The sequence below is a fragment of the Gallinula chloropus genome (genome assembly GCF_964237585.1).
Source record: "Gallinula chloropus genome assembly, chromosome: 15".
NCBI classification, from domain to species: domain Eukaryota; kingdom Metazoa; phylum Chordata; class Aves; order Gruiformes; family Rallidae; genus Gallinula; species Gallinula chloropus.
The window spans coordinates 11,705,399-11,733,267 of NC_140100.1; the positions used below are offsets into that span (position 1 = coordinate 11,705,399).

Below are 27,869 nucleotides of genomic sequence, written 5' to 3' on the forward strand. Positions count from 1 at the left end.
AAATTCTGATGGTACTGAAGAGATTTTGCGAATTTCTCTAATCCTTCATACAGCCATCATTTCATCTGTGCTGCATGTTCACTGTGTGTCCTTTGTCTCTATGGGCCTTCAGAGCTAGGTTTCTAGTAACACAGTATGAATTTAGAGGATGAGGGTACTAAAGGACTTAGTCTATTAAAAATACAAATTCTACCTCATTTCATGCCAGTGATGTTTTCCTGCTTGCAGGGTGAATATGCAAGAGGGCAAATATCCAGTATTTTGAAATGGAATCAAAACTCAGCATGGAGTATTATTTCCAGCCAAATATTTTTACTTGAAATATCTTTCTTACTGTCTCCTGAAATTGTGATTTTGTGTCAGAAATAGCCATTCTCCTTTATAGGCTGTGCTCTCTGGCAGATGACAGTAGTAGTAGCTCTCAGACTTTCTAGATAATTATAAATTATGTAGTAACACATTCATTAATCCATTATAAACCTGTTATTCCCAGCACTTCTCATATATTTCTATATCCCGTTATTCCTAAATAATGAGGCTTTATATTTCATTGCTTAGTATATTCCTTTGATATTTCCTTTGCAATCTCTCTTGAAGCTGGGAGGTGTTGCATCAGAGAAGATGTAGTCTGGGCAGGGAATATGGTCTTAGAATGTGAGTATGTGATAAATGAACTGCAGATTCCTTCAGAAGTCAGAGTAGCATCTCCAGTTTGTGTACATTTTAGGAAAGCTTTTGGGTTCATCAGAATAAACAACAAATTAATGAACCTCTAAGCAACTAATACTTTCACCACTTAGGTGATCATTTGTCCTTTAGAATAGACACACTATTATTGAAATCACATATTTTCTTTATTTTTTTATTTTATTTTTTACCCTTGCAGACTTTTAAGAAGAACACTTAAATTGCATCTCCCCTTGTACTCTGTGATATGCTGTAAAAGTAAAAGGGTCTGGCAGAAGCTCAGTAGCCTGATGGGATTTATGCTTAATAAGACATAGTTTAGGCTTTTTCAATTGTTTCTGTAAATCTTTTTGATTCTTATACGTACCTGTAGGTCTTTTAAACCTGTCCTTGTGATTCTGAGGTAACTGATATAAAAATTATCTAACAAAGATGTTTCTTCACAAAAGTGAACCCTCAGGTCCATGTCATTCCTCTTCACAGTGGTCAAGCTTTCCTTTTCTCCCCATCAGGTATACCTTCAGCACCCACAGAAAAGTGGTGGCTTGGGCCAGTCTCCCACAAAATCTGTAACAAAAGGTTCCCACTCTTAATTTTTTCCCTTGATCCAGTTCAAATGTAGTTCCTACTTCTGACATATCAGGCTAAACATGATGGTTCAAATAACTTTTGGGTAGATTCTTCAGTGCTAATTGCAAAAAGAGTAACTCCAGTCAAGGGTACACCATGTGAAGGCAAAGACATCACCATCACTCGGTAATAAAACATGAGAGTCCTCCATGGTCTCATTGTCTTGTCATGGATTCATGAAGGACATACCTGTGAGCTAGTTACAATAATCTCTACAGCTGCCTCTCACTCTAGCTGCAACACTCGGCCTAGTTCTGATATGCCTTCTGTTGTTTGGAAGATCATGTGCAACCTTACAGAGAAACTAGTGAGAAGCATGAACAAGGACTCTTCAGAGTCCATTTTGGTGCTGAATCTGGTACCTTCTGTGAAGGCAACTCAGGCACTATCGTAGTTACACATCAGAACCTATTGATTTCCAGGGCTTCAGGTCCTGACTTGAGAGGTTTAGAGATGGATTGCTCATCAGATGTTGTCTGCTGTTAGGAAATCATTTTTTTGGTCATCCTTGTTCATAGTATGACTTTAATAACATGATCTACCTTTGAAGTGGATTCTGGAATTGAGCTTACACTTGTTTGAGGGCTAGCCCTCTTTCTTTGATGTTAAGAGGCTGCTTTGTTTCTTCTTTCTTTTTCTTTTCTATTTTAATATATATAGAAAGGATTAAACTCATGGCTGTTTATGCCCAAATCTGACACTCAAAGCAACAGGAGTCTCCCAGAACCTTTTGGGAGACCTCTGAGGCAAAGACCTCTTGAACCACCAGAGCTGGGAATATGCAGACCACTCTGAGAAGTGGCTCTGCTTGTGATGTCTTTGAACAGACTGGCAGAGCTCTGTCCTTACAGGCACACATCTGAAGTACTTGCCATGAAAGTTTAGTGGTTACTGCCTTCAGGAAAGCAGGGAGGTTCACTTCAAAGTGTGAGGGTGTGGAAAACCACTGACTCTGTACCTACTGTGTGACTCTACGTACATGTATCCTTAAAAGTAGAAAGGCAGCTGATGTATCTGCTAATCTCCAGTCACTGAAACGTCTGCATGTGTGTTTGCTTTGTGCCCTCGTTCATCTCTGGATTGGGGTGGATTGGGGTAACATCTGACATCAAGTATATTAATATTCAGTATTTTGATGTTGAAAATCTTTACTTCTTGCTTCTTCCTGAGCTGCCACACATCTTTTTCCTACATTCTGAAGATGTAGAGGTAGCAGTTCTGAATGACGTCCAGCATTAGGCGTTCTTTGGGGCTTTAAAATGCCTTGGATGTCAGTTGTCTGTAAAATTAATGTTGAGAGTTTCTGGATGTCTTAGAAAATTTCTTATAAAATTTCAAGTATGGAGTCCTAGATATAGCTCTGAGAAATAGATCTGTAAGTGAAATTAGTTCTCCAGAAAGCCTGATTAGAATAGAGGCAGTGAAATAAAATTCTGTAAGATTCCCCTCTTTAGAGGACAAACCAGAAGTGTAAGCACTTTAAGAAATCGTAAAATGATTATACAGTGTCTATTGTGCTCAGTGATCCCCTCTGCTGCCTGCAAAGCTGATTAATTTGATTAAAATAAACTGGGCTTGCTTTGACCCTGCAGTTACAAAGCATGGCAGACTGCCTGTCATTTGTGAGCGTGCAGATGTCTTACTGGGACAGCAAGCAGCTGACCTTTATCTAATTGTCAGGTTGTCGTCAGCTGTTTTTCCGGCAGGAGAGCCGGATTTACCGTTGGGAAATGAGGTTAACGTTTTGCTTGTAACGTAGCGGATTTTATGAAGAACAGTTATTTTTCTGTTTGTTACGTATTGTTCTGTGCAATGGTGGCTTAATTAAAATATGCTGCTTTAGGAGAAAGAGTATTAGTGACAGTCTGCTTGTATGTGTTTTTAGACCACGAAGGAAGGCTTCCTATGGATGTGCCCTTTCCATCCGCCCATCCAACTTTACTTTGTTATCCGCAATCCCACCCGGTCACATGACTTTGGTATATCCAAGATCAAGATTTGGAATTACAACACAACAGCTCCCTGTGTAAGTAGTCTTTTCTCAACTCCTCTGTATGTATGCTTTACCTTGCCTAGGGAAACTCAATTTGATCTTCTTTCCAAAAGTATGAAGTAAAAGAAGATACTATATTCTCTAATAAAATAGGGACCTAGGAGGGGAACCCTGTCTACTGTGAAATTTGATTTTGTCTTAATTGTAAGTGGTAGCACTGTAGGTATTAACGGTTTCATAGGCACAATTAACATTTTCTTTCAAAGCTATTAAAGATCTCTAAAGACCTAATAAAAGGCTTGCATATTCTGTCAGTTAATCCTTTACCGTGGTGGGAAATAAAGATACAAGTGTAAGTGCATCTTACTATTCAGGACTTTCAATTATTTTATCACAATATAAATAAATATGTGTTTAAGTGTTTTCTCATGTATATAGATAAAAATAGGCTGACTGTTGCTTGATCCTTTCACTTTAATTAAAAAGTATACTCACCGTTCATAATGAAACAAGTAATCTAGTGTTATGAGAGACATCTCATGGCAGATGGTCTCTTGTTTGTGTGTTTGAATGTCACCATGGAAATTATTCTTGTTTGTACACTTCAATGTTAAGAAAAAATCCCAGGTACTGCATCAAAGAGGATTTGCTGTCCTGGATTATAAATAAGAGGCTTTATCCCTCTGGTTTTGCTCTCATCCATGTTCTTATATAAGCACATATGGTAATTTATACTATGGAAATGGTCATGGAACGGGCAGCCCAAATAAATTTACTCTACCATGATTTATGTTTATTTTCTGGAATTCTAATAGCTTTTTCTATTAAAATGTCTGCTACAGAATGTTCCATTATCATTAGAGAGTGTGAAAGGAACAGCTGGTTTTGGAGGTAATGGTATGATTTGTTACCAAACCTATTGAATATAATGCAGGAAATACACATAAATGTATTTCTGTGTTTCAAGGCACTGTTGTGTTTTTTCATAAACTACTGTGAGGCAAGCTGCAAAATCCATTAGGAGTATAATCCCATGGATTTAGGTGGCAGTGCAGCCATGTACACTGACTAAAGAAATGTCTCATTATCCTTAAGATGAAAGAATAATACAAAGCAGTTCTGCCTAATTCTGTAATTTATCACGAGAAAGTTTTGTCTGAGAAGTATAAAACCCAAAAATATCATTAGCTAACAATCTTCCTCCTGGTAATGTAAATCTGGAGCCAGATTTCTGTGCTGTTTTTTGGTAATCAGTCTAACCTCCTTCTTTCCCTCAAAAACCACCTAAGTGAGAGGTGCCCGAGCACTTCTTCAAAAAAGTAATTCAGGCTGGTCCTTTGGGATTGTTGAAAATGTTTGAGTTTAGAACTTGAATTTTGAAAGAAGTAAAAATGTGCCTGAAGGAAGCAGTAAAAGTTCTCTTCAAGTTTGTGTGAGATGTTCAGGCATTTTGTAAATACTTGCTGCAGCCTTGAAATGGCATCGTTACTTGAAGCTATTAAAACTTTTCATTGGATCCAGTGTAATGTCTGTTGTTTGTCTTCACAAAACCATGAATGGGATAGATGTTTAAAAGCATGAATGTCTTGGTTACTCTGCAGTTGGATCATTTTCTCCTTGAAGCGATTGCCCATACACATGTTCCTCCTGGGCATATATTCATGTCCATGTTGGAGATTTCTTTCAGTGCTTTGTCTGTAAGGGTGCAGAGGCATAGTTCCAGCAGAGTTAGGTTTATAGAAGAATAGTTGGGTTTGCTCTTGACTTCTTTTCTATTGCTGCTTCTTTTTCATCTTCTGTGAGGTCAGGCAGAGGCAGCTTCAAGTCCTCTGTCCAGGCTAATTCACAGAAAAGTGCCTCTGGTTTTAAGCTTTGTCCTTCATGTGCAAATACCACTGAGATGGCCAGAAATACCATCCCTGGTGCTTCACTGGAAAGCCCCATCCCAGCAGGCACTTTGAGGGCTGAAGGGGCAAGCTGAGGTGGAACATCAGAAGAAACTGTAGGACTATTTTCCCAAAATATTTAATTTTTTTCTCTCTGACATTGATTACACCTACTTGCTTGTTCTGAGACATTGTGCTACTGTAATTAGAGTTCTAGGAAGAGAAAATAACTGCCTTGGATGAAATAGTGAGTGTTTACAAGGTGGCTTCGTGATGGAATTGCACATGAGGAAGGCTTTTTCTCCAACTCTTCGTGCTCGAGGATAGTTAAGCAGTGGTATGAAAAGAAGCTAACTGCTCTGTCCATCTTTCCCACCACAGCTGATCACCACACAACTGGAAGCTCTGCAGGGGGTAGGAGGGAATGAAAAGGAGCAGTTCTTAGTCTTGTGTCTGCACATGTTTCTTTTGGAGTCCCTAAGATCTGTTCATATTTTTCCTCCCTGAGCCTCAGACTGCTTAGAATTGTTGTGCAGTTGTTTTTCATTAGTTCTTTTACTGGTTCTTCATTACTGCCTCGATCTCCTGAGCTATTGGCCACTATTAATGCATGCCCCAGTTCAGTCTGTTTCTGTTGTCTTATAAGTGTCTGCAGCTTTGGACCGTATCAGGATGAACCAACCAGACAGCAGTTTTGCAGAAGCTTCCTGTGGTACCTTCAAAACTTCAGAGAAAGGAAGTAATTTCTCACTGACTGGAATAGTAATTCTGAAGTGACTGGCCCTCTTTCAGGGAGAATAAACTCCACCATCCTGTTTTTTAATGTTTTCTCTGTCTGCCTGTCCTCCTTCAGTACCTGTGGGTGGAGTGGGATTAATTTTAAAAACATTTTGTTCTTAAGAAATTGTTGGTTTTCATTTAAAAAGATTACATTGAAAAATACTTTTCAAAATGTACATGTGTATATTTCTGTGTTTTCTTGCAGTTTATGACTTTTCCCAGGTAAAACCACAGAACTAAGATTTGAATATTTCTAACAGCAGTAAAGGCTAGGGCACCATGTAGAAAAGTTTCAGTTATCCCAAATCCTACAGTGAATATCCAATATCTCTAGGATTTAAGAGAGACATTAACTTTCCAGACACACAAAGATTCAAAAAGTAACATTTCTGGGGCATCCTGAGAGTTTTGCTCTTCATCAGAATTTCAGGGAAAGCCAAGTAGTTAGGTTTTAATATATAATTATAGAAGTGTTTTGATCCCAAGTTAGATTAATCTAGCAGTGTCCTTGTTCAAGGGGAAAAAAATATGGTTTATGGCCAAATGCATCAGTACATAGAGCCCTTTATGGTACTCCAGGAGTAACACGGGTAGCAATGACAATTAAAGTGGGTTTACAGCTGTTCTCTGAGAAGTTGGTGAAGGTTACCTTTTTGTGTCAGGAATGTGTCTGGAATGTGTCTTGGTGTCTTGTATTTCTATACCTATTTCCCTCCCTGAACTGAAGCTTTCATGTTACACCTGTATCTTCTGGTTTTCCCCCCGTGTTGGTCTATGTTACATTTTTTGCCTCATAAACGTTATTATTTAGAAAGTAGTAGAATGGAAGCTGTGAAGAGTGCATGGAGGAGTGAAGAGACACTTGTACTTGAAGGAGAAGGAGTAACTGGTTTAGGCTAGGAGCGGTGAAAAACTGAAACCAGTGTTCAAAGAGAACTGATATCCAGGAGATGAGCAAGAGGGATGAAACTGAACCTTCTTACTTTCATGTAAAGCTGCTCAGTTTTCATGAAAATAAGGAAAGAACAGAAAGTCTTTAAAGACTCCATGTGATGGACATGTTACTGAAATTTAGAGGGCAGAAAGGAGATTGATTCCGTCTCATCCTCTGTATTTTCTTTGAAGATACCGGTATTTTTGTTGAGGAGGTGAAAACGTTAGATGGAAATGACAAAGAGAATAGAAGGAACTTCTAACTTCAATGGAATGAAAAAAACAGGTTTTAGTGGGTGCCACAGGAAAGGAGAACATAGAGAGAAAGTTGTGAGTGGCAGAGTTGTGTCTGAGATGATAAAGGCCTTCAATTTAAAAGGCTAGTTAAGTGCTGGAATAAGCCATCGAGGCAGATTATTTGAGAATTGTTAAAACCAGTTTTCTTTCGCAATGATATGGGTCATTTTGCTTTATTCAGTTGAAAGAGATGATCCAGATAATATTTTTTTAATGTCCTTTCCAGCCCTGTATTTCTATAACTCTTTATAACTCTTTTTAACTCTAGTGGCTTTAATCTGGGTGGTTGTTTGCTCTGGAAAATGTTGTGAAAGTGATGAATCCTAAAGATGCTGAAGCAAAATGTGCCTCTGGAATTTATACCTGATCAAATACATTTATACTTAATCTAGGCTTCTTCGCCTAAGTTTTTCTAAAGCATTATCAGCCAAAGTGGTTCATAGTACTGTCTGGCAGGGTGTTTAGTCCTTTTAAATATCATTTTAAATATTCCACGGTGTTTTTCAATTGTTTGAGCTTTTGATTAAAAAGCAGTCAAAAGCATGTTACTGATACAGGGTTTTAATCTTACTCATCTTCATTGATTAAGTCTTCAGATGTCACAGTTCTGGAACAATAATATCCAACACTCAAACAGCTTAATTGAAGTCTTCCTACTCTTATTTTTGTAGGATCTTGACATTGGAGTAAAGAAAGTGAAGTTATATGTTGATGAGAACCTTGTATTTGAAGGTGAATTAGAGAGACCCTCTGGAGATCTCCTCGCTGACCACAGCACTACAGTTGACCTTACAAATACCAAGCAAGCCATCACTGCCTGTGCTTCAAATGAAAAGGAAGACTTAAATGCACATGCAGTCACAGAGAGGAAAGCACACCTACCTTTTACATGCTTACAGGCAAACAGTACTTCCCCAAACTGGAAATCTCTGCCAGAAGCAAATCTTCTTGAAGATAAGATGAACTCAGTCAGCTTTGCAAAGAAACAATTGTCTGAGTTAGAGGATGATCTAAAAGCATCACTATCTCAACTTTGTGTAGAAGAGGCCAAAGAGAATGCAACAGTACAAGCAGTTACAGAGCATGTTCAATCTGATGATGAACTTACTTTGAGCGAGCAAATGGAAAAGCTGACAGGAAGAAAACTCTCTGATTCTACAGGTGCAATTCCTTCTTGGTTACAGTCATCTTCCCAAGGAACGGAGGGCAATAACATTACTTCCAATAAGCAGAAGCCTCCCTGGCTTGCTACAGAGCAGTGTTCAGGCTTGAGACCTCAAACACGGTCAGATGGACTCATGAAAAACCTTTTAGATCTGACTAACGAGGATATCAAATGTCAGAGAAATGAGCTGGGAAGATCCAGCAGTAGAAATGCAAATGTGGGTGAGCGATCACAACCGCTAAGCAGACGGGATGGTGGTGTGGGCTTGGGCATTTCGGAGCAGCTTTCTAACAAAAATTGCTGCAGCTTACAGTACCCTACAAGTGGAAGGAGAAACGTCAGATATGTAAAAAAGGAGGGTTTAAACACTCCAAATCTTGGAGAAAATGATTCTGCACTCAAAGGTAAGAGCTCACAGTAGCAACTTCAATGCAAGCACTGACACGTTCTGCATTTAGCAGAAGCACAGAATCGTTTGGGTTGAAAGTTGAAGTCCCTGGAGGTACAAACAGTGGGATTTGTTTGTGCTGTTGGCAGTGTTTAATTTCTCTCATTCATACAGTGAAATGGCCAGGGTCTCTCCCCTTCTCCTACACCTGACATGAAATGCTCTTTACCTGCAAAATTTACATTCTGATTTAGTGGGTTTTAATTCATTTGGAGAAGACTGAAGACTATATTTCAGTAAATTAGTAAATTCAGTAAATTTATAAGGGCATGTAGTGATAGGAAAAGGGGTAATGGTTTTAAATACAAGAGAGTAGATTCAGATTAGATACAAGGAAAATAATCTTCCCTGGGAAGGGAGGTCACTGGGAGGGGTGTCTGAGGGCCCTTCCCACACAAACCAGTCTGGGGTTCTATGAAATTATATTCTAAATATTGTCAATCCTGCAAACAGCAAATGCTTGCTAATGTCAATGAAAGTCTGCAAAAAGATGAAAAAGAATGAAGAACCCAGAGGCAGTGAATAAATGTGCACAGTTTGGGTAGTAGGCTTGTGGCTCACTCAGTGAGAATATTCAGAGTGAATGGAAAGCTGCCGTTCTTTTCCCTTCACCACTCATGACATCACATACCCCTTTCAAACCTCCCCCTCAGACATCTCTGTTCACTCTAGGAAAATTTTTCCAGTAAATTTAGCTGTTGCTTGGTCCATGCTTTTAATTATCCTTGTCATCCTTCTCCTCCTTGTCATCTCTTCTTACTTACCTCTTGTTGGAGGTGGGGGGGATCCAGATCTCTGGAGTTGGGTTCTGCATCTGGCAGCAGCCAACAGTTCTGAAGTTCTTTGGCTTTCTGTAATTCTTCAGCAGAGAGTCTGGGAGAACAAAGACAGCAAAGCTCAGAGAACTGGAAGAAGAGGTTACAAAAAATGCAAATTGAAAGTTTGGGTGTTATTTAGTAAAATTGACCAATAATTTATGTGAAAGTGTAGCTGGCTATACGTTTGGGGGTTTAGTGTTGTTGCTGTAAGGGACAGGAGAGTATGCCTAACTGCAGAAATGCCGCTTCAAGTTCTGCCTTTGGCAGTGTGTGATGTTTTCAGACCAAGGTGAAGAAAGTGGTGAGTCTGAATTTTTTCTTCTCTGCCCCTCTGCAAAGAAAACAGCAATTTTGTGAGGATATCTGCAATTATACCTCAAAGAAGACAAAGTGTGGAAGTAGTTGGAATAACTGTCATCTTCCCTTCACCCACCCACTCACCACAGCTCATTTGCAGTTTCTCACATTTCACAGTATCTATGTTAGATTAAAAACTTGTCGACACTGGAAACTATAAGTAAATCCCACCGTAGTAATTTCTGTTCAATTGTAAAAACAGTAACAGTTTTAATGTAAAGTTTTAATGTAATCCATAAAATGAAGATTACCATGATTCTAATTTTCACGTCCTCTAATTTTGCTCTGAGCAGGTTTTGTCTTCTTGTGCTTAAAACTCCCAATACATGTTTGTCCCTGGGAACATTGCATGCCATCTACCAGCTTTTTTTCTCTCCATACTGTACTGTGCAGGGTAAAGCTGTCTTCAAAGTAGAGCTGAGAGAGCATTAACAACAGTTTCTGTTTCCCTCAGAGTGGGGAATTTTGTTTGGCACAGGGCACGGGGAACTGTGGTTTCCCAGTAGCAGAGTGTGACAAAGGGGAGGCAGCACGAGCTCATGTGCAGTGTCACAGCACGCCTTTGATCACTAAATGCAGGATAAAGAGAACAACAGAAATTAGAAACAGCACAGCCATGCATCCTTGGCTCCAGTTAATGTTGCTATAAAGACATACAATTTTTCTTTGATAACTGGTTTAATGTGCAGAGGAAAGGATGGTAATATGCTGATCAAATTTGCAAATAATGTACAATTTGGAGTATTATGAGTTAAGAAGATTGAAGAACTGCACAGGAAGATGAACTTGAGGACTGGAGTAATAGCGATGGAATGCAATTCAAATGTACTGCTTGCAGGGTCATTTGGGGACTAATAACAAAAATTAAGTTGTAAGGTGAGTAATCATCAATTGCAAATGACCGAGGAAGAGAAGGATCACGGTTGAGTAGTTGATAACAGATTGACTATGAGATGCTGGTGTGACGCAGGCGTGATTAGAGCAATGCGCTCCGAGGCTGTATCGGCAGAGGCATTTCTGTTAGGGAAATGTTAATGTCTCAGCCCAGGCACTCGTGAGACGTCAGTTGGAAAACTGCAGTTCTGATCATCCATTTTCAGGAAAGCTGATTACAAAGTGGAACAGATACAGAAGAGAGCTTTTAGAATGATTTGGGAAATGAAGCATGTGATTGCAGGATGGAAATATGGTTGCTATTTATAACTGCAGGGAGTAAAAGTGAGATTAACACAACAGAGGGAGAAGAAAGGTGGCTTTTGGAAGCTAGCGTTGCCCCAAAATGTAGTTTACTAAAGTTTTGAGAGGAGTTGTATGGTGTGTGTACAAAAGCAGGACAAGGGACTTGATTTAAGACAGCCCTTGTAAATCCGGAGGTGAGATGTGTGTTTGAGCTGTTGTTATTTCTGGACTCTGGGATAGCATTCATCACACAATCCTCTCAGGCATCCAGAAGGCTGGGAATGTGTCTCTAACATCTGCAAGCGGGAAACTCTTTATCTACCTGCAGAGTGTATTGTTCGCATAGCTCCAATAAAAGTAATACATTTTAGATTCTAAAAAAAACCCTGCCAAGCCCTGTAAGCCTTCAGCCATTGACTTCTGCTTTTGGGCTATTCTCTGCTTCCCTTTCAGAGCCCCACTTCTCCTGTTGTCACTCCTCAATATAGGTAACAAACCTGTTAACCTCCCAGTGAAAGCCACTCCTGTTGAACTGGTGCAGAAGTGCTTCAGAGCTGTGATCACTGTACTGCTTGAAGTACTTCATGTTGCAAAAAAAAAATTTAAACAGGGAAAAAACCTCCAAAACAAGGAAAGCCAGTGGATGGCAAATATTCTTCTGTACATGCTCATCCTGAAATTTCAAAGCTTTGACATTTTAAAGTGGTGGATATATATATAGTATTTTCTTCAGGTAAATTGTGAGGCTCTGGGAATTACTATTTGGGATCACCCACCCCATGAGTATCCATGTGGGCAGTAGTTTGAACCAGAAAGTGACTTATAAAATGATGTTCTCTGCTCTCTTCTCAGCCATATCTCTTGTGGGGTAAGCTTGGTCTCCAGCCTTCATTCTGGAAGACAGCCCTCTTTCAGGTAGTTTCCCCATCTGCTTGAAAATTCTTATTTTTATCTTACTGGCCCCTAGTGTAAATTATTATTGGCCATAGATAGATTAGGAACATTGCTTCTTTCCCAGTCTTTCCAAAAACAAAGTTAAAAGTTAGTCCTGAGCAGCCTTTTGGGAAAACATTATTCTGCATTTAATGGTAATTGGCATTTATTCTTGATAACCATTTGGTTTAGTATCCACTCAAGAACATTGTACAGAAATCAAATCTAGCCCATGGGCCTGTAATTGTTTAGTACTCCACTTGCATTTCTTCATTTATTTGAAGAAAATACATAAGTGACAGTTTTATTGAAAATCTTCATTATTATCTGCTCTTAATTGTTTTGAGATGGAAATTAAGCATCTCCCCAGTGCACTCACAAGGAGAGTAAGCTTTGCTCCCACTGTGCCCCTCTAATTTGTTGTTCCCGCTGCATTCCCTTTAGGTACTTTGTCATTATTCCCTTTCTGCATCTCACACTTACTGAAATGGGAGAAAAATACTTGGACATTACCTGCCTAGAAAGCCACATTCACCTCATCCTTCCTCCTCTTTTCTCAGTGGTGTTCTTTATATACATGACTGATTTTGACAGGAAACACTGGCTTTTCTCTGTACTTCTAGTTCAGCCATTTCCAACTGTGTGAAAGATCTTCTGCAGGAATATGATTTAAACTATTGTGACAGCTGCACAATGAGTATTGCTGGACAAAATCCTGAATGTGTGAGTGAGTCAAGAATTCACAGTCTCAAACTAAGTTGCATTTTGTATCCTGGCATGTGCTACGCTTTTAAAAGTGATTGTTTTCATTATGTCTAAATGGGGAAGGGAAATTGGAACATGTAGGGAAGCAAAATAGAAGTGCTACTATAACAGAATTTCACAGTAAGGAAACGTGAGTATGACCAGCATAATTCTGGAGAGCCCGAGTTGTAGTGGTTTGCTTCCAGTCCTGTTTGCACATTAAATGCCTGTGTGATGTTGTTTTCAGATGAAGCCTTTTCTGCCAAGGATGTGGCAACCTTTAGACCAAAGTGGCACAGTGAACGAGAACACACTCTGCAGGAGTCCTGGAATTCCTTGGTAAAGTTCAATTACTCCCATCGTGGCCGAATCTCTAACATGGATTTTCAAGGAGATATACTTGATGAGTTTCTCCATCAACACAAGATCAACCGTCCTGGAGAACATCAGCAAATGAGAAAAGAGGGACTACAAACACTACCAAAAAGGCAAGAAGAAGAAAATTCTGTGGAGGCACCTGATGGCAATGATTTTCAAATTCCTGTTTTGCCCTATGGGCAGCACTTAGTGATAGACATTCGGACAACATGGGGAGACAGACATTATGTTGGTCTTAATGGAATTGAAGTTTTCAGTTCTAAAGGAGAGCCTGTTCAGATTTCAAAAATAACAGCTGAACCACCTGATATAAATATTTTACCAGCTTATGGCAACGATCCCAGAATAATAACCAACCTAATTGATGGGGTAAATCGGACGCAGGATGATATGCATCTCTGGCTAGCACCATTTACCCCTGGAAAACCTCACTTTATCTTTATTGACTTTGTGAATTCCTGTCAAGTAGCTATGATTAGGATTTGGAATTATAATAAATCTCGCATACACTCTTTCAGGGGTGTGAAAGACATAATAATGGTATTAGATGAACAGTGCATCTTTAAAGGAGAAATTGCAAAAGCTTCAGGAACCTTGTCTGGAGGTATGCTCTAATTTATAATTTTCTTTGTGGAAACAGCACTACAATACAAACAAATATATTTTGCTTATTTGTTATTGCTTTCCACTTCAAAGAAACTGGAACTTTGTATAATATTTAGTTCTTTTAATTTCAAAAAGGAATACAAAACCCACTAAGGCATTCTTCAATAATATTGTGAATTTTAGCAGCATATAGAAATAACCTCTGTTCTTAACGATGTCTTAGCAACAAAACCATATTTTTGTAACATCAGATAGTCAGTAGTCTTTTAAAAGTTGCAGAATTTACTGATTTTCACAGATACAGTCTTTTAGAAATGGCAATGGAAAAGCTTTTTCCCCATTTTCTTTTATTTGCATACGAAATTTGACAGTTCTCTAGGTTTTTTTGCTGTGCAGCATAAGTTTGAGAATGAACATACTAATTATATCAGTAGTCACTATCAATTTACCATATATTATCTTTAAACATTCCTGCAAACTATATGTAAAGAAGGACCAGAAATAGTTTCTATTGCTCCGTTTATTCCTTTGTGTGGCTTATTTATATATTCCTTTGTGTGATTTCTCCATTTCATTCTGCATGTTGCCTTCAGCTCCAGAGAACTTTGGGGATACTATATTGTTCACTACTGATGATGATATCCTTGAAGCTATATACTGCTATGATGAGACATATGTTGGAGAAATGGAAAATGCCAGCTCCTTGAGATACGAGGAAGAGCTAAAGAGGCCAACAACTGCTGATAGGGAGGGAGATGAAAGGCCTTTTACACAAGCCGGGTTAAGAACAGAGGATCAACAGGTAGGGGCCTCTACTCTCAGACCTGTGTAAATATCTTTCTGAAGCATGACATGTAAGGAATAGACACTGATTTCCGTGATGTAGTAAAGCTCTGCAGAACAACTAATACAGTTATTGTCTATATTGAAGACTTTTCTTTCTCCCCTCAATTATTTCTGTGATTCTTTAAAGTCTAAAAGGTCCTGCAGCTTTTGGTTTCCCTCATTAATTAAAAGGACTGCTTGGAAAACTATAGACAGAAATTAGGTGGAGTTCTTTCTTAGTTAGGTACCCATGAAGGTGTATGCCACTGTCACTGATTTTTACCATGCAGTTATTCACATAATGAGTGGCTGTGTTCCCTGTCACTCTAACACAAAGATTTTTCCATATTTTCCACACAGAGAATATTCTTGCTTCTTTCTTCATCACAAATTAAGTGTCTTACCTGACAAGGATCTCCCTCTCTCAACTCTCCCCTTATTTTTTTCCTCTTTCTTTTTTGCCTAGCATCTCAACATGTCTGTGTGCATTTTGTGGCACAAATATGTCCCTTTACTATTACGTACAGTAGGTTTTTTACTACCTGGAGGTAAGCTGTGTTTTCAAACAGTAGACTATTGCCTCATACTGTTCCAGCCTAACAGTCCAGTGTCTAAGCAAAGATTCTGCAAGATTTTCTACTCAAGATGGTGTGGGGCAGACTTTGACCTGATTTCCATCAGATCTACCTCAGAATCTTCATGAGCACTTACTTTTGCTTCAGTGAGGTCATGTTTTGCTGAGTCAACCTCCCCAAGCAACCAGCTCACATGAGCTGAGTCAGCCTGGGCTGCTTCCACACCACCTGACATCACTGCCCCATGAAACAAATTACACTTACATGGGGGCTCGAAGGGCTGGGGTAGCGGTAGAGCACAGGACTGTTAAGCCTAAGGGTGGGTTTGAGCCTTAAGTTGGGCGCTGCAATGAGGATTGTTGTTGTCCTGGAGCTGCACCAAATAGCCTTTCTCCAACAAGCCCCTTTGATGGGGAAGTGATGTCAGGTGCTGTGGAAAACAGCCCAGGCTAACTCAGCTCACCTGGGCTGGCTGCTTGAGGGGGTTGACTGTGTGGCCTGGCCAGAACCAGGACAAAGGGGCACAGCCTTACTCCTCCTTTTGTGATGAGATCCAAAGCTGAGTCAATCCAAGTTCCTGCTGGTTCAGCTAAAGTGCTCCCAGTGATACATGACTCTTAATGAGCTTTGTGCTGTAGTCAAGCCCTCCTGCTCTGTCTGTTCTCTTCTCCTGGTGACTTATAAGGCAAAGGGAAATGTCATGATGTTGGAATGTGATGTCACTGGTCCTTACTCAGAGCCTTTTATTTTGCTGTTTGTCTGTGATACTCTTCATACGCCTTTTCTAACTCTGAAACATATTTTATCAGGCATGGAGTAACAAAAGCTATTGTGACCAAGCCATTGATCTCCCTGTCATACTGTATTTGTTGGTGCCATCAAGATTGTATAGGATGGATGCTTATGCTATCAGAACGATACAGATCTACTAGGTGATCTGTCTTCCCAGCATAACGTTGTCATTCAGACTAGTGTTGGGTTTGAGCCATCCCTGCCTGTTATCATTCACCTGTAGCATGTTCAGTGTATGAAAACAGTTTTCTTGCACTGACTACAGAGCTTTTCAAAAGCTCTTGTGGAAGTGTCTTACTTTCTTGTCAATATTATCCACGTTGTCTGTCGTTCATATTAGTTCAGTAATCCTTAACACAGCAACTTCTGTAGCAGGTCAAACCCGTAACTGGTGCTGATAATGGAGACCTAGGGAGGAGGTAAGAACAGAGCAGACGTGCTGTGGTGTTTCTCTGAAACACTCATCCAGCCCTTAGAAATTTGTCTCATAAGGACTTTTTGACTTAACCTTTATATTTAGTATCCTGCCATGGATTTTTCCTGTCTTAATTCATCCACTAGCTTTTTGAACCCGTGTGTACTTTTACTACTTACAATGCTCTGTGGTAATTATCCCAGCTTAATTTGCATTGCACAAAGAGCCTCTTTCTGCTTGTCTCTAGGCTCATTTAATGTCCCCTAATTTTTGTGTTGGAAGAAGCTAAACAATTGTTCCCTGTTCCCTTCTTCAGGCCTCTCAAGAGATTCATGCCCCTCTGTTACAATCTCTTCTAAATCTCTCTTTTCCAGAATGGTTAGTCCTACTGCAGTTATTCCACACATGGGAGGTACTATGCAGTGTGGTGAGCTGTAAGAGCATAATAATGCTTTTCCAATAACTCCTCTACTATGGTGGTATTTTGTTCCAGCCATAAGGATCTAAGAACACAGGAAGGAAATGTTCACAAGCAGAAGTACTTTAAATAATAGAAAATTGCCCGTGTCTGAAAGAAAAGGTACTGGGAACGAGTAGAACGAAGGGATCTGAGTAGACAACAAAGGAGGATGAGGGAGAATAGAGGTGATAAGGTGCCTTGGCACAGCTGGTTTATGGCCTGCGAGTGAGGGTATTATTCTGTATTCTGTAAAACCAGTAGCTTTATTGTGTCCATGGGTTTTGATATTAATTAGACTTCCACATGTTAATTCCTAGGCTTGTCTTTTAAAGTTCTTCTGAGGAAAAAGCATCAGACATCAAAGACAGAGTCACTGTTTTGAGAAAGGTATCCCAAATAGGAGGAGTTTTTCCACCTTCTGTGGGTTATGGGTGCGTGTTCATTTCAGTGCACAGTTTGTGTTCAGCTTTACTTAACTTCATTACCAGAAGGACATTTGCTACTCCATGGAGCGTGTTGCAGTCTGGGAACGTACCCGTGTGAGATCAGGGATTTCAGTGGTTATACAGCCGAGATCTGATATAACAGTAGGAAAAAAGTCTTGACAAGTCTTTTGGTTTGTTCTTTTTTTTAAGCACAATGTAGGTCCATCTGATGTATTCTGAATGACAGGAAGTCTAGCAATGAATGAAACTATAGAGAAGGAGTCTGAACTCCTAATGCCCTATTTGGCTTTTTGACTACTAATGAGGATTGGCTGATGTTTCTGTAGAACTACTTAAAATAACGCCAAGATTTCACTCTAATCTGCTGTTGTTTTGTTTGGAGCCCAATACTGTGTACATAAAGTTAGGATTGTTTTCTTCATGTGTAGCATTTTTACAGTTTCATACAGTAAATGTAATTAGCCATTTTATCCTGCTCACTCAATGAAATGAAGTCTATCTTCAATGCTTTGCAATTGTCCTTTCTCTTGACTACCCTAATTGCCCTGGGATGACCAGGAAATTTAGACATCTGTTTATTCACTTTCTAGTTTGCTATGTTGAATAGCATTTGAATAGTTATTATTAATTAGTACTGTCAAAGAAGAAATCCAAGCTTTTAGACAAGGTCGCTTCTTTTTTCTGCCACTTAATTCTTCAGAAGAAATTGTGGCAGCCTCTGAGGTCTTAACTTCATTCCAGACTTCATCTCTTCAACATGTTGCATATACAGTTGCTAATGACAGTCTGCTGGTAAATAAGAGTCACTTAAGAATTATAGCCTCTTTGGGAATGGATAGCCCACACTAGGGAGCCTCCCATTTAACACTCCTATAGGCACTATCAAAATATCCCAACTAACCTAATAGTCTCCACTTTCTAAGGAGCTATATCATTATCTACATTTAGAGGCATGGTTTTCCATTATTTCCAGGACAGCCTGGATGCTGAGGCCCAGGGCAGATTGATATATAAAAGACTAGATGTGAAAAAAGCAACCAGTGAACCAGACAAAAAGCCCACACCCAAACCTCCCCACTTTATAAACAGTATGTCTGTAATGTATATACGATGTACACCTTCATTGCAGCTGTTGGTTTGCTTTTTAGGTTCAAGAGCCAGACTCTCTCTTTGAATGTACACCCAAGGAATCGGGAATATTTACTGGAAAATGTGAGTTCTTACATTTACTTCTTGCTTAACCACCCTCCCCCTTCACATGTTATCAAGGAGGATCTGATTTGTGAGAGCTGTACAGAACTTCATGACAGATGTCAAGACTAGAATAAAGACGAGTAATTGAATATTTGAGGCAGAAGCTTTGTTTACTATGGCATTTAGAACATTGTACTGTAGCAGTTGGCTGTTAATCTCAGAAAAACACCACCAGCCATTTGCCTAGTCCCTGAATGGGATTTGTAATAGTTGTGTCTCTTACCCAATAATTCTCTCCCAATCCTATGTATTTATGTAGACTTAATTTTTCAGATCGGATTGATAATAGAAGCCCTACAGTAAAGCTAGGCAAGAATGTTATATCCATACTTAAATTACTTGATTTCTTTATCCTGTACAAAACCAACTCTCTGTGGGCCTGTAAATTATTGACCAGAGAGCTTCTGGATGGCCCAGAAGTTTCATTATCAGTTCCTGGTCCTTCGACCAGCACAAGAGAAATTGGGTTCTTGGGCCTGCTGTGAAGTCTTGAGCAACCTGTGATGGGCTCTCTGAAAACACACACACAGTGCCATGGCTCAGTCAGCCATCTAGCTGTAAACTCTACCTGTGGTCTGTGATCTGTGACATATGAACTGTATCTAGATCTGTGAACCTTTAACTACAAACGTCTACAATGAATTCATGTCTGTGAACTTTCAGTGCCTTTCCCTCCTCCCATTTCTCAAAGAGGGTGAAAACGATAGTGAGGGTGTGATTCAGAGCTCATCTGATGCAGTCTTTCACACTGACAAGATAATGATAAATCAACTGATTGGACTAAGTTGTCTCTACCAGACAAAGAGGTCCTGATTTCCATGAATTCTGGCAGGCAATGAGCAGGAGAAAGCTAGTTGTATTTAAGGGAGGCTTTCTATGTCTTATGAAATGCAAAAGGAACTCCTAATTTAGTCTTACACAGGAAAAAAAAAAGCCATTAATTGCTACAAGGGACTGTCTTTGCAAATGACCTTGCACAAAAGCAAAAAACCAACTAGAAGCTACAACCTCATTTTTGCCAGTGATTCCTGTATACTGTGTCCTATGTACACTGGTCCTTGTTCTCTTATTCTGGAGTGAGAGTCCACTTGCTTCATCTTGTTTTGGGAAATCACTGGGAATTGTGCAGAACTTAGGGTCAGTACTGCCTTTTTCACTTGGGACTCCTGCTAATAAACTGTGCATGGAGTCACTGAGTCACGGAATCCTTGACCTGTTGCAGGTAGTTCTCATCTCTCATCCTGCTACCAGTTATGATGTTAAGGAGAAATAGAGCCTCAAAGTGGGCACTGGTATGAAGTCCAGCTAATGGCTAGTTACTATCAGTGTCCCTCAGAAATCAATGCTACTACAGTGTACACACATTAATGTCTTTTTTTTTTTTCTTTTAAAGAACTTGGATGATAGGATAAAGTGCAATGTCAGCAAAGCTGTGGATGATACCAAACACAGGGGAGTGGCTGATATGCTGGAGGGCAAGCCTGTTCTTCAGAGGGACCTCAACAGACTGGGCACCAGCTAGCAAAGAGAGTGGCTTTGCACTGAAGGGCCTGCAGTCCTTCTAAGACTGCAAGTTGAACAAGTGGTCCCCAGCCTGTCCTGTGGCATGGGTTATTACTTCCCACACACATGTCTTTGCATTTGCCCTTCATGAGGTTGCATTACATAGCAGCATGAGTCAGCAGTGTGGCCTTGCAGTAACGGTGGCCAGCTGCCTCCTGGCATGCAGACATAAGAGTGCAGCCAGCAGGGCAAGGAAGGGACTTCTTTCCCTGTGTGTGATGCTTGTGAGACTGTATGTGTAGTACTGGGTTAAGTGTGGAGCTCCCTAGGACAAGAAGAAAATTGGCATACTGGTGTGAGGAGGGTGACAAAGACAATCAGGCAGCTGGAGCACCTGACATGTGAGGAAAGCATGAGAGAGTTGGGTTGCTTTGCTTACCCTGGAAAAGAGAAGGTGAAGGGGACCTCTTGCGGTCTGTTGCTATAGGGAGGGCATAGAAAGGACACATCCAAGCAGTTCCCAGGGATGGACATAGGACTGGGCTGAGGGGCAGCAGAAATGATGAGGTAGAAGACAATACTTTCCAACTGGATATTAGGCAATCTGTTTCACCCCAGGGGCAATCAAGCACTGGAACAGGGGTTGAGAGACGTTTTGAAGTCTGCCTGCCTTGGGGACATTGAAACTCCACTGGATAAGCTCCTGAGAGATCTGATCTAGTGGACGTGCTCTGAGCTTGAAGTCAGGCAAGACCTCCAGAGGTCCTTTTTGCATGGCATCGTTCTGAGGTTCCATGAAAGCATTGTCATGGTGATGCGAATATGAATCCTTGTGTGGATAGCTGCTTCACCATATCCTGTCCCTTTTGTTTGAGAATATACTCTGGTTTTGCCTGAGAATCTTGCATGTACACTAAGCAAGTTCAGTCTTAGCAATGGCCTTGGGAATAGCTTCTAATATCAACATCGCCGTAGCTCCAAACTTGTCAGCTAATAGAACTATTTATTTCTTAGTGTCCTTGCAAATGCTAATGAAATCTTACACCCAAGTGAATTTATGTGTATATCAAGACTTAGTCTCATGTAAATTGCTACGGCTATTTAGAGGTAATTGGGCTGGATGGCTTAATAGGTTTAATGCTTGTTTGTTTTACAGGGTATCATGACTATGGGTGCTTCCTTAGATGTTATCCAGCCTGATGGATTCTGGGCTTCTGTAATGTGTGAAATGAAAGATATCTTTAATTTACAGTGATGGATTTTTATGGAACCTGATCAGATTAGGATATGGCTTGTTATAACTGTATATGCTATTTATATTTTCAGTAAGGCATGATACAGGTGAATGTGGAGACACATGTACAATCTTTAGTCTGCACAGATTTTTCTTTCTTGTGTCTGGAGGTACAGGCTAATCAACATTGCTGCTTTTCCCTAATGCTCTCCCAGTCTGTGTGTCCTGTTCTGACACAAAGATAACTTAAACACATCAGTAAACCAAATCTGGGTTTTGTTCATGGATTTATGAGATACTTTATATGAATCTATATAGCCATTGAGCTGGCAAAAGATGATAGATAGACTTCAGACTAATACGTCTTCTCCATGTCTGTGTAATCACAAAGTCTGTCATGTAACTGCTTAAATGTATTGTTGACTCTGTCAGTCTATAGGTTAAGTAATGAGACAGTTGCTAACATGCTTGAGCAGGAGTGGTATAGTTACAAGGGAACAAGATGTTGGTAGCCCACTAAAGGTGTCTAACACTGATTTACAGAGGTCACTGTGCTGTTACATGGAGGTAGGCGTGCAGGCCAGGAAGCACCCAAATACAGAATGCACCCTTATTTAATGTAAACAAAATACACACACTGCTCATCCTTGGGGCTTGCATGCGTCCTCATACTGGCTCCTTAATGTAAACAGCTAATTTATGGATATAGATATATTATATATGTGTGTTCTTCTATATAGGTCTACAACTGAATTTTACCATGACCTGGGGAGACTCTAATTACCTTGGACTGACAGGACTTGAAGTGATAGGAAAGAATGGTCACGCATTAAAAATAGGCACAGAACAGATTTCTGCTTCACCCCAAGACTTAAACGACCTTCCAGAGTATACAGGAGATTCCAGAACATTAGAAAAGTAAGTAGTGAAAGAGTTGGATTTTCCAAATGTTTTCCACAGGGCTTTTTCTTTTTTTTTTTTTTTCTTTTGTGCCTGTTTCCACCAACAATTTTGGAGTTTATCAATTTCAGATGCATTTTGCATCGGACTTTATAAAGTGTCAGAATTACTTAAACTTGTATTAAGTTAACACATGTTAATGCAGACATGATTTTCATACCATCACTGCTCATTCTTGGATTTCTGTAGCTACCCAAGAACAGCTTGTTGTAGATACATGAATGAGATGTTTCCAAAAGATGGTGTCTGAGCTAGGAGATGATAACGTGCCTGGTTGGTTCTTTGCTAAGGACTTTCTAGGCAGAAATGTGGGTGTTCTGTAGCATCTGTCTATGCATATGCAGTGGTAATTATGCAGGATTTCTGGATAATTTCAAGGAAGATGTTCAAGTTTGCAAAGGATGAGGATGTATTAGGGAATTGCATGAATAGCTGCCATTCTTTTGGCAATTCTGCAGCTTTTCTTTTTTTTCCAGAGAAATTTTACTGATTGACAGGTGTACTTCTTCAAATTAACTTCAGCTTCCTAAATTGTAGGAGTATAGAAGTCATAGGCTAAAGTCTGGAAAGGACTTGGTGTTTGGTTGCTATTGAAGCTGTATCCTGTTGTTTCCAAGTTATATCTCTATTTCAAAGGGTATTTTCAGTTGTAATTCTGTCCTTTGGCATGTTTATGGTCTGCAAATAGGTTTATGAATTATGACTTCTCTTTTCAAAGTCTTTGCTGAGCCTTCCTTAGAATGCTGTGTAACGCATGTATAGCATAACTGTTCTTTGTAACTTATGATAACCTAATACAGATCGCAAGCTTGCTTGTATGTAATTTCTCAGTTCTGCCTATTTCTATGAAAATCTCTTCTGTAGACATAAAGATCTAAGAAACCTTCCCATGAAATCCCCTGTGCTGAAAGATTCCGATGGTGGAGACACTCTATACTTCACCATGATGGAGCCAGATGCAAAGAATTCATTTAGCTTTTTTCTGTTGACATCTTATCTTCTCTGCATGCTTCTTTTACAGCCTAGTCATGTCTTGATCCTACAGAATATCTGGCATGCTTTCTGCTCCTGATGTATTTGAGGAATTTTATTTATGGTACCTTTTGCTTGCTAGCCTTCATAGTCTTTTTTGGTCTGTGCATACGCCTTTAGCCTTCCAGAGTTTATGATCCTATCAATTTAGGGTTACTTGGTCATGAATTTTGTTGAAAGATGGCTTGTAATAACTTTCTTTATCCTGCCACTGAGCAAGGCTCACTTGGATTTTTCAAGTCTTTTCTCTTTCTAATGTCTTTCTTAATAAGTGGGATACATTTGTTCTGTATTTCCACTAAGATACCATGTAATATTCTCTCTGTGAAATTTTATTTTATTGGTCCTTTTTTTTTTTTTTTTTTTTTTTTCCCAACAGACTTCATCAATTTTGGTTAAGAACCTTATTGGGCATGAGAAATAGGGGCTCTTTCTCTTTTGGCTTTTGATATTTCTGCAAGCATGGTGAAGCTGAGTACACTCAAGTGCTCTTCAACTGTAGCATTTGGAGCAAGTCCTATGCACTATTCAGGACCAAGTCAAGGATTGTACCTTCTCTCGTGGGCTCCCTAATCAGTTCCTCTGTGAAAGAGTCATTATTCAAATCTTTTTCTTTAAGGAACTGCCAAGTCTGGCACTCAATCTTCTGTTAAACTTTTAAATAAACTGTAAGTACATAGGACAGAGTACCGAAGTAATTACAGTGGACAATTAGTTCATATTCTCATTTACTCTGTCTTTGTATGCTGTAGTTTGTGGTAGAAATATCTAAAGTCAGGATTTCAGAAGGAGGAAATAGTGGAATTAACTTTATCTTGTCAGCCTGAAGTCTGTGCTCCTATGAAAAGACCCTGGTAGCAAGGGTTCTAAAGGAGTAGGTCTGCATCTAACTGTGTGCATGAGGAAGGACGTGAACAAACTTCACTTCTATCTGGGTTATCCAGCTGCCATCTGGCTCCCCATCGGGTTCACTGTAGGTGCATTGGTATAGTGACACTGCAGAGTGCCAGATAAACTAGTTTAAGTATGGAACTATATTAATAAATTATATTTTGTTTGGGCCTTAGAGTTTTGCCTTCAGCCATTTTGGTACAAAGATAATTGTTTTCCTCTGCCTGCCCCTGGGAAAGCAGAAGGATTTTTCTGGTTTCCCTCTAACAGACCCAAATAAAGGAAATACTACTTTTTTTTTCCCTCCCCCCATTGTCTTTAATTCAACAATTGCATATTATTTTTTATGTTTACCGTGTTTTTAATTGCATGCACATGGGCACAATAAGCTCTGGAACCTGGAAGTAGCATCTAGAAGAAAAATGGCACTAGTGAAGTACCTGATCTTCCTAAGAAAAGCAAGCTTTTCCTTTTTTTGCAGCTAATGGATCTTTCTCTTTGTAGGTTAATAGATGGGACTAATATCACAGTAGAGGATAACCATATGTGGCTCATTCCCTTCTCTTTTGGAGAAGATCATCTGCTCACAATCCATTTTGATAAAAGTGAAAGTATTGCAGGGCTTCGCTTTTGGAACTATAATAAATCTCCAGAGGATACCTATAGAGGGGTAAGTAAAAGAAAAGGAGCACTGCCAGCAAAAATATACAGCAGCGCATTGGAAAATTGGTACTGTGATGAATGAATATAGCTGCCTTAATGGAACACCATAAATCTTTCTAGATTGTCTGAGTCTGAATTTTGTGGCAGGTATAATGCATTTCTACCTCCACAAACAGCAACTATTGAAAAAAAGCCAGAGATAGTTTAAAGAAATCTTCCCAGCTGATTTTTCTAAGAGATGCATACAATAGCACATATTATTTTCAAGATGTGTGATTCTAAAGTGGTATCCTCTCAGTATCTAGTATTTAGGCCTACCATATGATTCTTTGTTTCCTGAAACACCAGGAATGGTAGAACACAAGTCCTGTTTATGTAAGGTACAGAAGACCAGTCAATTGGTAGTGCCTTTTCCAGGAAGCAAGAAGAGTCTCTAGAACCCTAACATTGATTAGGACAGCTGACATCTTCAAACATCTGGCTGAAGTAGTTTAGCCTCCTCTCCTCTTTTTCCAAATTGCTTGTTTTATATTTGTTTTCATACTGAATTCTTGGAATTGACTGGTGATTGACACCTGTTGGCCATCATGTTACATCTTGCACGTTCCCCATCTCCCTGGGTTTTCTCAGAAGCTCTACACACACTTGTCATGAGAATGAATAAATAGTTGCTGTTCATGGAACAAAAATGTTATGAACACATTTATTTTCAGGTCTCCCCCTTTGCATAGAACTGTTGCATTCTTGATGTCCAAACTCAGTAAATAAATAAGTAGAAAATTGTTGGCATATGTTAAATAGAGAGAGACAGGACAGAAAGATTCAGCAAAGTTCTGGGAAAAAAATCCAAAACTGGAGCTGGGGGCACGGATCCTTCATAGGACTGGGCAAGATAGTGGCAAAAGTTGCAGAATTGCTTTTTTCTGTAAATTTACCTTCCAGGAATGGGTTTAGTATGAACACTGCATAAACAGGAGGTGTTCCCTCTCCACAACAGAGCCCTGGCTTCTTCTAGTGTCAGCACGGCCTGTTGTTGAGTGCCAGAGACTCCCAGAGGGCCAGAGATCTTTCATTTAGACCACAGTTTGTATGATCTTAACATATGGCACCTGATTCTGTAATGCAGTGTATTAACCCCACGTGTTTGATACATGGCAGGCTTCAGCAGCATGTTGAGCTCACCAATTAAATGTAACACTTGTATAACAACAAGGGGGGGTTTAATAAAATCTGTTAGTTAATATGAATTGGCATAAAGAAAGTATTCTTCCTGAAGAGAGTGGTATGGCTTTGGGAAAGTATGCGGTGATGGGAGACTTTCAAAACTAAATTTGACATGGCCCAGAGCAACCTGATGTAGCTTCTCTGTTTGGAGCAGGAGCTGCGACTGGAGGTATGTCAAAGTCCCTTCCAACCTAAATCTTTCTGTGATTCTGTGTACAAAATGCAATATGAAGAACTGTGTTTAAGTGGTGATGTGGAATGTTTTTCACTACCCTTGTATGCCTAAGCTTCTCCGAGGCAGAGCAGGGGCAGAACGTTTGAATGTGAATTTTCATATCAAATCAACTCCCTGTTTCTGTGGTCAGTTATTAATGGAGGGAAACAGCCAAATCCCTAAAAATCTAATATGCAATTTGGTCTTCGGAGGCCAAACCAAGAAAGAAAGAAAGAAAGAACTTGTCAGGGAAGTGGTCACAGCACTGAGCTTGACTGAGGTCAAGAAGCTTCTGTCCGATGCGCTCAGTCCCATGCTCTGGCTTGGCTGGACTTGTGTGGAGCCAGGGGTTGGACTCGATGGTACTTATGGATCCCTTCCAACTCAGGAGATTCTAGGATTCTGGGATCCTATGAAAGGTGTATTTTCACAGTTTACTTTGCTGGGTGGGTCTAATGAAGCACGTGTGCAGGTGGCACAGCTCAAAGTCCTGTACACTTGGCGGGTGCAACTCAAACGAGCAGTTCATACTCACACTCCTGTAAAAGGATGAAGTAAATTACTTGGAAAACTGAAGATGCAAGGTGTGTGAAGAGGCTCTCCACTGTAAACCTAGGGCACTGTGACATCTGTCTCTTGAAGGATTGCTGTTCCTTCTAAGAAACAGTCCCCAGGTATGAGGCAGAATGATTTGCTAGGCAGCCTTAGACTGGTGGATTCTATTCGCAGCTTGGGCAGGAGGGTAATGGCAGCGGCCTGTCAGAATGAAGGCTTGTGTGCTATTCCCAGCTCGGTGAAAAATTACCTCGTGAAAGCTTTGTTATGTGATTTGTAAAATGCTATGTGTGACGGTTGAGTGCCTTCTCAGATGATGAAAATTACTTAGAAATGAGGGCTGTAAAGGGCACATAAATATAAGCAGCTGTGGTATAATAGGTAAGATTTCATTTCTAAGTCTGTAGTCTTCCCGTTCAGTACGTGTTTCCTAAAGCAAAGTGTATTTCAGTGGATGTTTCACTTCCTCCCCTTAGCCAGGAAGGCTGATTCAGCTGGGAACTAGCATGCAGAAGAGTTTCTGACATGAAAATGGTATTTCCTTCCTTTGCTCCTAAGCTTATTTATAAAAGTTAGTTACTTCCCCATACTTTGTACCTATACAAGTATTCCCTCCTCATTAATCTTCATTGCTGTTTTGGAAATAATCTGAGCACCCTCAGTCTAGTATAATATTCAAGGCTTTCAAATAAAGAACTGTTTAAAAAAAATCTTCCTGAAAATTACTTGCTTTTGGGATATTACATGTGTAACTTACTGAAAATGAATAAAAAAATGTTTACAGAAGGATAAATGGTGAAAGCTGTTATGAGTATCAGTCAGTGATAAATACACAGGCTTTGCAAAAAATTCGGAATGTTTTTAAGTTCTTCTTAGACACCTGAAATGGGAATTTCAACTATAAATATTGTATATATATTTTAGCAGAAATCCTAATAGGGGAAACAAAACATTTGCAAACAAAGCTAAATTAATCTCAGGTTATCAGATAT

At 39.7% G+C, this 27,869-nt stretch overlaps 1 protein-coding gene across 1 annotated transcript in view; it reads left to right on the top strand.

The window, feature by feature from the left end:
- Window positions 1–27,869, top strand: part of KATNIP (katanin interacting protein) — a gene marked incomplete at its 5' end in the record, with an annotated part of 57,927 nt that overhangs the window by 17,731 nt on the left and 12,327 nt on the right. Inside the window, 7 exons of the mRNA XM_084270970.1 lie at window positions 3,203–3,343; window positions 7,878–8,775; window positions 13,098–13,832; window positions 14,428–14,636; window positions 18,496–18,559; window positions 22,079–22,256; window positions 24,726–24,891. Coding sequence (XP_084127096.1) covers window positions 3,203–3,343; window positions 7,878–8,775; window positions 13,098–13,832; window positions 14,428–14,636; window positions 18,496–18,559; window positions 22,079–22,256; window positions 24,726–24,891 — 2,391 coding nt within the window. The remainder of the gene's footprint in view (window positions 1–3,202; window positions 3,344–7,877; window positions 8,776–13,097; window positions 13,833–14,427; window positions 14,637–18,495; window positions 18,560–22,078; window positions 22,257–24,725; window positions 24,892–27,869) is intronic.